General features: G+C 31.3%; 2 protein-coding genes across 2 annotated transcripts; both read left to right on the forward strand.

Moving 5' to 3' along the window:
- Nucleotides 1-650: 650 nt before the first annotated feature.
- LOC120779334 (tigger transposable element-derived protein 6-like) lies at nt 651-1,870 on the forward strand (the record flags this gene model as incomplete). The annotated part of the gene is made up of 1 exon (XM_040111533.1): nt 651-1,870. A coding segment is annotated over one exon (1,220 nt), but the record flags the coding sequence as incomplete, so codon positions are not given.
- Nucleotides 1,871-11,627: 9,757 nt separating this feature from the next.
- On the forward strand, nt 11,628-12,865 carry LOC120779332 (tigger transposable element-derived protein 6-like). Its single transcript, XM_040111531.1, has 2 exons — nt 11,628-11,641; nt 11,704-12,865. The coding sequence occupies exons 1-2, from the start codon at nt 11,628-11,630 to the stop codon at nt 12,863-12,865; spliced, it is 1,176 nt and encodes a 391-aa protein (XP_039967465.1).
- The last annotated feature ends 3,425 nt before the right edge of the window (nt 12,866-16,290 follow it).

Here is a 16,290-nt window from a genome sequence, read left to right on the forward strand (position 1 = left end):
ACATAAAGCCAAAACGACAGTGCATTGGGAAAAATTACAGAATTTTACATTTATGTATAAAACCGGGTTTGTTTTCATGTACACATTTAGAAATCCATATCAAATTGCCTCAAATCATTAACTTTACATATTAAAGTTAATTAATCCTCATCATCTTACTCAAGTTGACATAAAGCCAAAACGGCAGTGCATTTGGAAAAATTCTAGACTCTTACATTTAGGTATAAAACCGATTTTCTTGCATATACAGTGAAACTTCGATAAGTCGTAACCTCGATAAGCGAAAAACCTTAATAGCTCATAGTATTTCTTCGGTCCCTAGAAAAATTCGCGAAAAATGCATGTATTTCAGTCCCTTTGATAACTCGTATTTTTCTTGAGACAAAAATTGAAAGATGTGTATCAAAAGCCCCTACAACTGGTATTTTTTTATTTCACAAAAAACCGTACTTGACGAAAAAAAAGCACGTTTTTTAACCGTTATTATTTTACAGTTACGCTTATTCATACACTTTGTTTTGTTTTCTACAACTAGCGTAGATTAGTATCTATTAGGACGCAAGTTGTCAAGTTCTCGTAAGTGCAAAATATTGCCAATTAAAAAAGAAATGTAATTATTCTTGCCGTAAAAAATGGTGAAAAACAAGTAGAAATTGCGAAAAGGTTCGGTATTGCGCCATCTACTATCACATCAATTTTGAAACAAAGTGATCTGTATTTGAGTTTGCCCTCAAACACCAAACGTAAGCACCAAAAATTACCAGAATACCCGGAATTAGAAAAGAGAGTACTCACTTGGTTTTTGCAATGCCGAGAATCTAATACTATTCCAGTTGGAGGACATTTACTAAAAGAAAAAGCAAAGGTGTATGCCGCAAAATTGGGCTTAACACAATTCAACGCAAGTAATGGCTGGTTGGACAATTTCAAGAAGAGAAATAATGTTAGTTTCAAAAAAGTTTGCGGTGAAAGCGCGGCCGTTGATGATGAAGTGTGCGTTCAATGGAGAGAAAACATTCAAAAGTTAATAGAGAATTATGAGCCCAAGAATATTGTCAACGCAGATGAAACGGGTCTTTTTTACAAGTGTCTTTCTGATCGCACTTTGTCTTTAAAAGGCCAAAGTTGTCATGGTGGCAAATTGAGCAAGGATCGTCTTACTCTGTTGCTTGCTGCAAATATGGATGGGTCAGAAAAATTTAAACCATTAATGATTGGTAAATCCATGAAACCCAGATGCTTTAAAAACATCAAGACGTTCCCTATGCTTTATCGTGCAAATTCAAAGTCATGGATGACACGTAATTTATTTCTTGAATGGCTACAATTGGTGAACCAACAAATGAAAAAACAAAATAGAAAGATTTTATTATTTATTGATAATTGCACCGCCCACACTGCAATGGAACCTTTGAGCAATGTGCAGACTGAATTTCTCCCACCTAACACCACTTCAGTTTTGCAACCACTCGACAAAGGCGTAATCAAAAGTTTCAAAACATTGTACCGTAAAGAAGTTGTTGTTAAACTGCTTGAAAGCATCGAGGAAAAAAAGGATTATTCCATTTCGATTTATGATGCAATGAATATTGCTCATAAAGCCTGGACAAATGTCAGTAAATCGACTATTAAAAACTGTTTTCGAGCTTGCGGGTTTGTTAAGGATCAAAATGTAGTCATAATCAGCGAAGATGTACTTCACATAGCAGAGTGGGCTCGTGTTCCAAAAAATGCAGAAACACGTGTAAACTTTGATGACTTCATTCATGTTGATGACGAGTTGTTGATTACTGGAAGCCTCAATGATGATGAAATTCTGGGTTTCGAAAACATCGACGATGAAAACGATGAAACATTTGAAATTCCCTGAGTTTCCACAAAGGTTGCGAAAGCCTCAATTGAAAATTTGCGTCTTTTTTCATGGCATCAAATGTTGAAGACTCTATTTTTAATGACATTGTAAACATTGATAATGCCATAGATAAAATACGCCAAAATAATGTCCGTCAAAAACATATTACGGATTTCTTTTAAAATGAACACTTTTCATAATTTTTTTTTACAATTTTTCAAAATACATAAATACATATATTGATTGAATAACATATGTACTTTATATGTTAAAATTTAAATATGTTTGTACAATCATTTATTGTTTTTTATGTAAAATTGAAAAAATAAATAAAAAAAGTCTATAATTCGTATAATCTGTATGTTGCCTCTATAAGTTGTATAAACTTGAAAAACTCCATAACTCGTATTTAAATTGTGGTCCCATGCAAATACGAGTTATCGAAGCTTCACTGTACACATTTAGAAATCCATATCAAGTTGCTTCAAATCATTAGCTTCACACATTAAAGTTAAATAACCTTCTCCATCTTACTGAAGTTGGCATAAAGCCAAAACGACAGTGCATTGGGAAAAATTACAGAACTTTACATTTATGTATAAAACCGATTTTCTTGCATGTACACATTTAGAAATCCATACCAAGTTGCTTCAAATCATAAGCTTTACATATTAAAATTAATTAACACTCTACATCTTACTCAAGTTGACATAATGCTATAACGGCAGTGAATTTGGAAAAATTCTAAAATTTTACATTTAGGTATAAAACCGATTTTCTTGCATGTATACATTCAAAAGTCCACGAAGAATTGCATCAAAGCATTAGCTTCACATATTAAAGTAAATTAACCCTCACAACCTTACTGAAGTTAGCTTAAAGCCAAAACGGCAGTGCATTTGGAAAAATTCTAGAATTTTACATTTAGGTATAAAACCGATTTTCTTGCATATACACATTTAAAAATCCGTATTAAGTTGCTTCAAATCATAAGCTTCGCATATTAAAATTAATTAACACTCTTCATCTTACAGAAGTTGGCATGAAACCAAAACGACAGTGCATTTGGAAAAATTCCACAATTTTACATCTAGGTATTAAACCGATTTTCTTGCATGTACACTTTTAGAAATATAAATGAAGTTGCTTCAAATCATTAACTTCATATATTAAAGTTAATTTACCTTCTTCATCTTACTCAAGTTGACATAAAGCCATAACGGCAGTGCCTTTGGAAAAAATTCCACAATTTGACATTTAGGTATAAAACCGATTTTCTTGCATATGCACATTTAGAAATACATATGAAGTTGCTTTAAATCATAAGATTTACATATTAAAGTTAAATAACCTTTTTCATCTTACAGAAGTTGGCATAAAGCCAAAACATGCATTGGGAAAAATTACAGAATTTTACATTTATGTATAAAACCGATTTTCTTGCATGTACACATTTAGTAATCCATATCAAGTTGCTTCAAATCATTAGCTTCAAATATTAAAGTTAAATAACCTTCTTCATCTTACTCAAGGTGACATAAAGCGAAAACGGTAGTGCATTTGGAAATTTCCAGAATTTACATTTAGGTATAAAACCGATTTTCGTGCATGTACCTGGTTAGAAATCCACATCAAGTTCCCTCAAATCATAACCTTAACATATTAAAGTTAATTAACACTCTACATCTTACTCAAGTTGACATAAAGCCATAACGGCAGTGCATTTGAAAAAAATTCCACAATTTAACATTTAGGTTTAAAAGCAATTTTCTTGCATATGCACATTTAGAAATACATATGAAGTTTCTTCAAATCATAAGATTAACATATTAAAGTTAATTAACCTTTTTCATTTTACAGAAGTTGGCATAAAGCCAAAACGACAGTGCATTGGGAAATGTTACAGAATTTTATATTTAGACATAAAACCGATTTTCTTGCATATACACATTTAGAAATCCCTCAACATCTTACTCAAGTTAACATAAAGCCATAACGGCAGTGCATTTGAAAAACGTCCACAATTTTAGATTAAGTATAAAACCGATTTTCTTGCATAAACATTTAGAAATCCGTGTTAAGTTGCTTCATATCATTAGCTTCACATATTAAAGCTAATTAACCCTCATTATCTCACTCAAGTTGACCAAAAGCTAAAACGGCAATGCATTTGGAAAAATTCCACAATTTTACATTTAGGTATAAAAACTATTTTCTTGCATGTACACATTTAAAAATACAAATGAAGTTGCTTCAAATCATTAACTTCTTCTTCTTACTGAAGTTGACATAAAGCCATACCGGCAATGCATTTGGAAAAAATTCCACAATTTGACATTTAGATATAAAACCGATTTCCTGGCATATGCACATTCAGAAATACATATGAAGTTGCCTTAAATCATAAGATTAACATATTAAAGTTAATTAACCTTTTTCATCTTACAGAAGTCTGCATAAAGTCAAAACGACAATGCATTGGGAAATATTACAGAATTTTATATTTAGGTATAAAATCGATTTTCTTGCATATACACATTTAGAAATTCACAACGAATTGCTTTAAATCATTAGCTTCACATATTAAAGTTAACTAACCCTCACCATCTTACTCAAGTTAAGATAAAGCCATAACGGCAGTGCATTTGGAAAAAGTCCACAATTTTATATTTAGGTATAAAACCGATTTTCTTGCATGCACACATTTAGAAATCCATATCAAGTTGCCTCAAATCATTAACTTTACATATTAAACTTAATTAACCTTCTTCTTCTTACTGAAGTTGACATAAAGCCAAAACGGCAGTGCTTTTGGAATTTTCCAGAATTTTACATTAAGGCAAATCCATATCAAGTTGCTTCAAATCAGTAGCTTCGCATATTAAAGTTAGTTAACCTTCTTCATCTTACTGAAGTTGACATAAAGCCAAAACGGCAGTGCATTTGGAAATTTCCAGAATTTTACATTTATGTATAAAACCGATTTTCTTGCATGTACACGGTTAGAAATCCATATCAAGTTCGCTCAAATCATTAGCTTCACATATTAAAGTTAATTTTACATTTAGCCATAAAACCGATTTCCTTGCATGTACACATTTAGAAATCCACAAATAATTGCTTCAAGGAATTAGCTTCACTTATTAAAGTTAATTAACCCTCACCACCTTACTGAAGTTGGCATAAAGCCAAAACGGCAGTGCATTTGGAAAAATTCCACAATTTTACATTCAGGTATAAAGCCGATTTTCTTGCATATGCACATTTAGAAATACATATGAAGTTGCTTTAAATCATAAGATTACCATATTAAAGTTAAATAACCTTTTTCATCTTACAGAAGTTGGCATAAAGCCAAAACGACAGTGCATTGGGAAAAATTCCAGAATTTAACATTTAGGTATAAAACCGATTTTCTTGCATATAAACCCTTAGCAATCCATATCGAACTGATTCAAATCATTAGCTTCATATATTAAAGTTAATTAACCCTCTTCTTCTTACTCAAGTGTACATAATGCTATAACGGCAGTGCATTTGGAAAACTTACAGAATTTTACATTTAGGTATAAAACCGATTTTCTTGCATGTACACTTTTAGAAATACATAAGAAGCTTCTTCAAATCGCTAGCTTCATATGTTAAAGTTAATTTACCTTCTTCATCTTACTCAAGTTGACATAAAGCCATAACGGCAGTGCATTTGGAAAAAATTCCACAATTTGACATTTAGGTATAAAATCAATTTTCTTGCATATGCACATATATAAATACATATGAAGTTGCTTTAAATCAAAAGATTACCATATTAAATTTAAATAACCTTTTTTATCTTACAGAAGTTGGCATAATGCCAAAACGACAGTGCATTGGGAAAAATTACAGCCTTTCACATTTATGTATAAAACCGGGTTTGTTTGCATGTACACATTTAGAAATCCATATCAGGTTGCCTCAAATCATTAACTTTACATATTAAAGCTAATTAACCCTCATCATCTTACTCAAGTTGACATAAAGACAAAACGGCTGTGCATTTGAAAAAATTCTAGACTTTTACATTTAGGTATAAAACCGATTTCCTTGCATGTACACTTTTAGAAATACATAAGAAGCTTCTTCAAATCGCTAGCTTCATATATTAAAGTTAATTTACCTTCTTCATCTTACTCAAGTTGACATAAAGCCATAACGGCAGTGCATTTGGAAAAAATTCCACAATTTGACATTTAGGTATAAAATCAATTTTCTTGCATATGCACATATATAAATACATATGAAGTTGCTTTAAATCAAAAGATTACCATATTAAATTTAAATAACCTTTTTTATCTTACAGAAGTTGGCATAAAGCCAAAACGACAGTGCATTGGGAAAAATTCCAGAATTTAACATTTAGGTATAAAACCGATTTTCTTGCATTTAAAGCCTTAGCAATCCATATCGAACTGATTCAAATCATTAGCTTCATATATTAAAGTTAATTAACCCTCTTCTTCTTACTCAAGTGTACATGATGCTATAACGGCAATGCATTTGGAAAAATTCCACAATTTTACATTTAGGTATAAAAACTATTTTCTTGCATGTACACTTTTAGAAATATAAATGAAGTTGCTTCAAATCATTAACTTTACATAATAAAGTTAATTAACCTTCTTCTTCTTACTGAAGTTGATATAAAGCCATACCGGCAATGCATTTGGAAAAAATTCCACAATTTGAAATTTAGGTATAAAACCGATTTTCTTGCATTAGCACATTTAGAAATACATATGAAGTTGCTTCAAATCATAAGATTAACATATTAAAGTTAATTAACCTTTTTCATCTTACAGAAGTCTGCATAAAGCCAAAACGACAATGCATTGGGAAATATTACAGAATTTTATATTTAGGTATCAAAACGATTTTCTTGCATGTACACATTTAGAAACCCATATCAAGTTGCTTCAAATCATAAGCTTTACATATTAAAATTAATTAACACTCTTCATCTTACAGAAATTGGCATAAAGCCAAAACGGCAGTGCATTTGGAAAAATTCTACAATTATACATTTAGGTGTAAAAGCGACTTTCTTGCATGTACACATATAGAAATACATATCAAATTGCCTCAAATAATCAACTTTACACATTAAAGTTAATTAACCTTCTTCATCTTTCAGAAGTTGGCATGAAACCAAAACGACAGTCCATTTGGAAAAATTCCACAATTTTACATCTAGGTATTAAACCGATTTTCTTGCATGTACACTTTTAGAAACATAAATGAAGTTGCTTCAAATCTTTAACTTTACATATTAAAGTTAATTAACCTTCTTCTTCTTACTGAAGTTGACATAAAGCCATACCGGCAATGCATTTGGAAAAAATTCCACAATTTGACATTAAGGTATAAAACCGATTTTCTTGCATATGCACATTTAGAAATACATATGAAGCTGCTTCAAATCATAAGATTAACATATTAAAGTTAATTAACCTTTTTCATCTTACAGAAGTCTGCATAAAGCCAAAACGACAATGCATTGGGAAATATTACAGAATTTTATATTTAGGTATAAAAACGATTTTCTTGCATATACACATTAAGAAATCCATATCAAGTTGCTTCAAATCAGTAGCTTCACATATTAAAGTTAATTAACCTTCTTCATCTTACTGAAGTTGACATAGAGCCAAAACGGCAGTGGATTTGGAAATTTCCAGAATTTTACATTTAGGTATAAAACCGATTTTCTTGCATGTACACGGTAAGAAATCCATAACAAGTTTCCTCAAATCACTAGCTTCACATATTAAAGTTAATTAACCTTCTTCATCTTACAGAAGTTGGCATGAAACCAAAACGACAGTGCATTTGGAAAAATTCCACAATTTTACATTTAGGCATAAAACCGGTTTCCTTGCGCGTACACATTTAGAAATTCACAACGAATTGCTCTAAATCATTAGCTTCACACATTAAAGTTAAATAACCTTCTCCATCTTACTGAAGTTGGCATAAAGCTAAAACGGCAGTGCATTTGGAAATTTCCAGAATTTTACATTTAGGAATAAAACCGATTTCCTTGCATGTACAGATTTAGAAATTCACAACGAATTGCTCTAAATCATTAGCTTCACATATTAAAGTTAATTAACCCTCACCACCTTACTGAAGTTGGCATAAAGCCAAAACGGCAGTGCATTTGGAAAAATTCTAGAATTTTACATTTAGGTGTAAAACCGATTTTCTTGCATATACACATTAAGAAATCCAAATCAAGTTGCTTCAAATCATTAGCTTCACATATTAAAGTTAAATAACCTTCTCCATCTTACTGAAGTTGGCATAAAGTCAAAACGGCAGTGCATTTGGAAAAATTCTAGAATTTTACATTTGGGTATAACACCGATTTTCTTGCATATACACATTTAGAAATCCGTATTAAGTTGCTTCAAATCATTAACTTCACACATTAGAGTTAATTAACTTTCTTCATCTTACTGAGGTTGGCATAAAGCCAAAACGGCAGTGCATTTGGAAATTTCCAGAATTTTACATTTAGGAATAAAACCGATTTCCTTGCATGTACAGATTTAGAAATTCCCAACGAATTGCTCTAAATCATAAGCTTCACATATTAAAGTTAATTAACCCTCACCACCTTACTGAAGTTGGCATAAAGCCAAAACGGCAGTGCATTTGGAAAAATTCTAGAATTTTACATTTATGTATAAAACCGATTTTCTTGCATGTACACATTTAGTAATCCATATCAAGTTGCTTCAAATCATTAGCTTCAAATATTAAAGTTAAATAACCTTCTCCATCTTACTGAAGTTGACATAAAGCGAAAACGGTAGTGCATTTGGAAATTTCCAGAATTTACATTTAGATATAAAACCGATTTTCGTGCATGTACCTGGTTAGAAATCCACATCATGTTCCCTCAAATCATAACCTTAACATATTAAAGTTAATTAACACTCTACATCTTACTCAAGTTGACATAAAGCCATAACGGCAGTGCATTTGAAAAAAATTCCACAATTTGACATTTAGGTATAAAAGCAATTTTCTTGCATATGCACATTTAGAAATACATGTGAAGTTTCTTCAAATCATAAGATTAACATATTAAAGTTAATTAACCTTTTTCATTTTACAGAAGTTGGCATAAAGCCAAAACGACAGTGCATTGGGAAATATTACAGAATTTTACATTTAGACATAAAACCGATTTTCTTGCATATACACATTTAGAAATCCCTCAACATCTTACTCAAGTTAACATAAAGCCATAACGGCAGTGCATTTGAAAAACGACCACAATTTTAGATTTAGGTATAAAACCGATTTTCTTGCATAAACATTTAGAAATCCGTGTTAAGTTGCTTTATATCATTAGCTTCACATATTAAAGCTAATTAACCCTCATTATCTCACTCAAGTTGACCAAAAGCTAAAACGGCAATGCATTTGGAAAAATTCCACAATTTTACATTTAGGTATAAAAACTATTTTCTTGCATGTACACATTTAAAAATACAAATGAAGTTGCTTCAAATCATTAACTTCTTCTTCTTACTGAAGTTGACATAAAGCCATACCGGCAATGCATTTGGAAAAAATTCCACAATTTGACATTTAGATATAAAACCGATTTTCTAGCATATGAACATTCAGAAATACATATGAAGTTGCCTTAAATCATAAGATTAACATATTAAAGTTAATTCACCTTTTTCATCTTACAGAAGTCTGCATAAGGTCAAAACGACAATGCATTGGGAAATATTACAGAATTTTATATTTAGGTATAAAATCGATTTTCTTGCATATACACATTTAGAAATTCACAACGAATTGCTTTAAATCATTAGCTTCACATATTAAAGTTAACTAACCCTCACCATCTTACTCAAGTTAAGATAAAGCCATAACGGCAGTGCATTTGGAAAAAGTCCACAATTTTACATTTAGGCATAAAACCGATTTCCTTGCATGTACACATTAAGAAATCCACAAAGAATTGCTTCAAAGCATATCCTTCACATATTGAAGTAAATTAACCCTCACCACTTTACTGAAGTTGGCATAAAGCCAAAACGGCAGTGCATTTGGAAAAATTCCACAATTTTACATCTAGGTATAAAACCGATTTTCTTGCATATGCACATTTAGAAATACATATGAAGTTGTTTCAAATCATAAGATCAACATATTAAAGTTAATTAACCTTTTTCATCTTACAGAAGTTGGCCTAAAGCCAAACCGGCAGTGCATTTGGAGATTTCCAGAATTTTGCATTTAGGTATAAAACCGATTTTCCTGCATTTAAACACTTAGCAATCCATATCGAGTTGATTAAAATCATTAACTTCACATGTCAAAGTTAATTAACCTTCTTCATCTTACGGAAGTTGGCATAAAGCCAAAACGACAGTGCATTAAGAAAAATTCCACAATTTTACATTTAGACATAAAACCGGTTTTCTTGCATGTACCCATTTAGAAATCCACAACGAATTGGTTTAAATCAGTAGCTCCACATATTAAAGTTAACTAACCCTCACCATCTTACTCAAGTTAACATAAAGCCATAACGGCAGTGCATTTCGAAAAAGTCCACAATTTTAGATTTAGGTATAAAACCGATTTTTTTTGCATGTACACATTAAGAAATCCATATCAAGTTGCCTCAAATCATTAACTTTACATATTAAAGTTAATTAACTTTCTTCATCTTACTGAAGTTAACATAAAGCCAAAAGGGCAGTGCATTTGGAATTTTCCAGAATTTTACATTAAGGCAAATACATATCAAGTTGCTTCAAATCAGTAGCTTCGCATATTAAAGTTAGTTAACCTTCTTCATCTTACTTAAGTTGACATAGAGCCAAAACGGCAGTGCATTTGGAAATTTCCAGAATTTTACATTTATGTATAAAACCGATTTTCTTGCATGTACACGGTTAGAAATCCATATCAAGTTCGCTCAAATCATTAGCTTCACATATTAAAGTTAATTTTACATTTAGCCATAAAACCGATTTCCTTGCATGTACACATTTAGAAATCCACAAATAATTGCTTCAAGGAATTAGCTTCACTTATTAAAGTTAATTAACCCTCACCACCTTACTGAAGTTGGCATAAAGCCAAAACGGCAGTGCATTTGGAAAAATTCCACAATTTTACATTCAGGTATAAAGCCGATTTTCTTGCATATGCACATTTAGAAATACATATGAAGTTGCTTTAAATCATAAGATTACCATATTAAAGTTAAATAACCTTTTTCATCTTACAGAAGTTGGCATAAAGCCAAAACGACAGTGCATTGGGAAAAATTCCAGAATTTAACATTTAGGTATAAAACCGATTTTCTTGCATATACAGTGAAACTTCGATAAGTCGTAACCTCGATAAGCGAAAAACCTTAATATCTCATAGTATTTCTTCGGTCCCTAGAAAAATTCGCGAAAAATGCATGTATTTCGGTCCCTTGGATAACTCGTATTTTTCTTGAGACAAGAATTGAAAGATGTGTATCAAAAGCCCCTACAACTCGTATTTTTTTATTTCACAAAAAACCGTACTTGACGAAAACATAGCACGTTTTTAAACCGTTATTATTTTACAGTTACGCTTATTCATACGTTTTGTTTTGTTTTCTACAACTAGCGTAGATTAGTATCTATTAGGACGCAAGATGTCAAGTTCTCGTAAGTGCAAAATATTGCCAATTAAAAAAAAAATGAAATTATTCTTGCCGTAAAAAATGGTAAAAAACAAGTAAAAATTGCGAAAAGGTTCGGTATTGCGCCATCTACTATCACATCAATTTTGAAACAAAGTGATCTGTATTTGAGTTTGCCCTCAAACACCAAACGTAAGCGCCAAAAATTACCAGAATACCCGGAATTAGAAAAGAGAGTACTCACTTGGTTTTTGCAATGCCGAGAATCTAATACTATTCCAGTTGGAGGAAATTTACTAAAAGAAAAAGCAAAGGTGTATGCCGCAAAATTGGGCTTAACACAATTCAACGCAAGTAATGGCTGGTTGGACAATTTCAAGAAGAGAAATAATGTTAGTTTCAAAAAAGTTTGCGGTGAAAGCGCGGCCGTTGATGATGAAGTGTGCGTTCAATGGAGAGAAAACATTCAAAAGTTAATAGAGAATTATGAGCCCAAGAATATTTTCAACGCAGATGAAACGGGTCTTTTTTACAAGTGTCTTTCTGATCGCACTTTGTCTTTAAAAGGCCAAAGTTGTCATGGTGGCAAATTGAGCAAGGATCGTCTTACTCTGTTGCTTGCTGCAAATATGGATGGTTCAGAAAAATTTAAACCATTAATGATTGGTAAATCCATGAAACCCAGATGCTTTAAAAACATCAAGACGTTCCCTATGCTTTATCGTGCAAATTCAAAGTCATGGATGACACGTAATTTATTTCTTGAATGGCTACAATTGGTGAACCAACAAATGAAAAAACAAAATAGAAAGATTTTATTATTTATTGATAATTGCACCGCCCACACTGCAATGGAACCTTTGAGCAATGTGCAGACTGAATTTCTCCCACCTAACACCACTTCAGTTTTGCAACCACTCGACAAAGGCGTAATCAAAAGTTTCAAAACATTGTACCGTAAAGAAGTTGTTGTTAAACTGCTTGAAAGCATCGAGGAAAAAAATGATTATTCCATTTCGATTTATGATGCAATGAATATTGCTCATAAAGCCTGGACAAATATCAGTAAATCGACTATTAAAAACTGTTTTCGAGCTTGCGGGTTTGTTAAGGATCAAAATGTAGTCATAATCAGCGAAGATGTACTTCACATAGCAGAGTGGGCTCGTGTTCCAAAAAATGCAGAAACACGTGTAAACTTTGATGACTTCATTCATGTTGATGATGAGTTGGTGATTACTGGAAGCCTCAATGATGATGAATTTCTGGGTTTCGAAAACATCGACGATGAAAACGATGAAACATTTGAAATTCCCTGAGTTTCCACAAAGGTTGCGAAAGCCTCAATTGAAAATTTGCGTCTTTTTTCATGGCATCAAATGTTGAAGACTCTATTTTTAATGACATTGTAAACATTGATAATGCCATAGATAAAATACGCCAAAATAATGTCCGTCAAAAACATATTACGGATTTCTTTTAAAATGAACACTTTTCATAATTTTTTTTTACAATTTTTCAAAATACATAAATACATATATTGATTGAATAACATATGTACTTTATATGTTAAAATTTAAATATGTTTGTACAATCATTTATTGTTTTTTATGTAAAATTGAAAAAATAAATAAAAAAAAGTCTATAATTCGTATAATCTGTATGTTGCCTCTATAAGTTGTATAAACTTGAAAAACTCCATAACTCGTATTTAAATTGTGGTCCCATGCAAATACGAGTTATCGAAGCTTCACTGTACACATTTAGAAATCCATATCAAGTTGCTTCAAATCATTAGCTTCACACATTAAAGTTAAATAACCTTCTCCATCTTACTGAAGTTGGCATAAAGCCAAAACGACAGTGCATTGGGAAAAATTACAGAATTTTACATTTATGTATAAAACCGATTTTCTTGCATGTACACATTTAGAAATCCATATCAAGTTGCTTCAAATCATAAGCTTTACATATTAAAATTAATTAACACTCTACATCTTACTCAAGTTGACATAATGCTATAACGGCAGTGAATTTGGAAAAATTCTAAAATTTTACATTTAGGTATAAAACCGATTTTCTTGCATGTATACATTCAAAAGTCCACGAAGAATTGCATCAAAGCATTAGCTTCACATATTAAAGTTAATTAACCCTCACAACCTTACTGAAGTCGCATTAAACCCAAAACGGCAGTGCATTTGGAAAAATTCTAGAATTTTACATTTAGGTATAAAACCGATTTTCTTGCATATACACATTTAAAAATCCGTATTAAGTTGCTCCAAATCATTAGCTTCGCATATTAAAATTAACTAACACTCTTCATCTTACAGAAGTTGGCATAAAGCCAAAACGGCAGTGCATTTGGAAAAATTCTACAATTATACATTTAGGTGTAAAACCGACATTCTTGCATGTACACATATAGAAATACATATCAAATTGCCTCAAATAATTAACTTTACACATTAAAGTTAATTAACCTTCTTCATCTTTCAGAAGTTGGCATGAAACCAAAACGACAAATCGAGTTGTTTCAAATCATTAGCTTCACATATTAAAGTTAACTAACCCCTATCATTTTACTCAAGTTGACATAAGACCACAACGGTAGTGCATTTGGAACAACTCCACATTTTTACATTTAGGTATAAAACGGATTTTCGTGCATTTAAACATTTAGCAATACATATCGAGTTGATTCAAATTATTAACTTGACATATTGAAGATAATTAACCTTCGTCATCTTACAGAAGTTGGCATAAAGCCAAAACGGCAGTGCATTTGGAAAAATTCCACAATTTTACATTAAGGTATAAAACCGATTTTCTTGCATGTACACATTTAGAAATCCATAACAAGTTGCTTCAAATTAATAACTTCATACATTAAAGTTTATTTACATTCTTCCTCTTACGGAAACGGCAGTTCATTTGGAAAAAATTCCATTACTTTACATTTGTATAAAACCGATTTTCGTGCATGTACACATTTATAAATCCATAACAAGTTGCTTCAAATTAATAACTTCATACATTAAAGTTTATTTACATTCTTCCTCTTACAGAAATGGCAGTTCATTTGGAAAAATTCCACAATTTTACATTTAGGTATAAAACCGATTTTCTTGCATATACACATTTAGAAATACATATGAAGTTGCTTAAAATAATAAACTTGATATATTTAACTTAATTTACCTTCTTCATCTTACAGAAGTTGGCATAAAGCCAAAATAGCAGTGCATTTGGAAAAATTCCACAATTTTTCATTTAGGTATAAAACCGATTTTCTTGCATGAGCACATTTAGAAATCCGTATTAAGTTGCTTCAAATCATTAGCTTCACATATTAAAGTGAATTAATCTTCTTCATCTTACAGAAGTTGGCATAAAGCCAAAACGGCAGTGCATTTGGAAAAATTCTACAATTATACATTTAGGTGTAAAACCGACTTTCTTGCATGTACACATTTAGAAATACATATCAAGTTGCCACAAATCATTAACTTTACACATTAAAGTTAATTAACCTTCTTCATCTTTCAGAAGTTGGCATGAAACCAAAACGACAGTCCATTTGGAAAAATTCCACAATTTTACATCTAGGTATTAAACCGATTTTCTTGCATGTACACTTTTAGAAATACTAAAGAAGATGCTTCAAATCGCTAACTTCATATATTAAAGTTAATTTACCTTCTTCATCTTACTGAAGTTGACATAAAGCGAAAACGGTAGTGCATTTGGAAATTTCCAGAATTTACATTTAGGTATAAAACCGATTTTCGTGCATGTACACATTTAGCAATCCATATCAAGTTGCTTCAAATCATTAGCTTCAAATATTAAAGTTAAATAACCTTCTCCATCTTACTGAAGTTGACATAAAGCGAAAACGGTAGTGCATTTGGAAATTTCCAGAATTTACATTTAGATATAAAACCGATTTTCGTGCATGTACCTGGTTAGAAATCCACATCATGTTCCCTCAAATCATAACCTTAACATATTAAAGTTAATTAACACTCTACATCTTACTCAAGTTGACATAAAGCCATAACGGCAGTGCATTTGAAAAAAATTCCACAATTTGACATTTAGGTATAAAAGCAATTTTCTTGCATATGCACATTTAGAAATACATATGAAGTTGCTTCAAATCATAAGATTAACATATTAAAGTTAATTAACCTTTTTCATTTTACAGAAGTTGGCATAAAGCCAAAACGACAGTGCATTGGGAAATATTACAGAATTTTACACTTAGATATAAAACCGATTTTCTTGCATATACACATTTAGAGATCCCTCAACATCTTACTCCAGTTAACATAAAGCCATAACGGCAGTGCATTTGAAAAACGTCCACAATTTTAGATTTAGGTATAAAACCCATTTTCTTGCATGTACACATTTAGAAATCCGAGTTAAGTTGCTTCATATCATTAGCTTCACATATTAAAGCTAATTAACCCTCATTATCTCACTCAAGTTGACCAAAAGCTAAAACGGCAATGCATTTGGAAAAATTCCACAATTTTACATTTAGGTATAAAAACTATTTTCTTGCATGTACACATTTAAAAATAGATACAAATGAAGTTGCTTCAAATCATTAACTTTACATATTAAAGTTAATTAACCTTCTTATTCTTACTGAAGTTGACATAAAGCCATACCGGCAATGCATTTGGAAAAAATTCCACAATTTGACATTTAGGTATAAAACCGATTTTCT

This window comes from Bactrocera tryoni, unplaced genomic scaffold, assembly GCF_016617805.1.
Source record: "Bactrocera tryoni isolate S06 unplaced genomic scaffold, CSIRO_BtryS06_freeze2 ctg7180000185862_QRY, whole genome shotgun sequence".
Lineage (NCBI taxonomy): Eukaryota > Metazoa > Arthropoda > Insecta > Diptera > Tephritidae > Bactrocera > Bactrocera tryoni.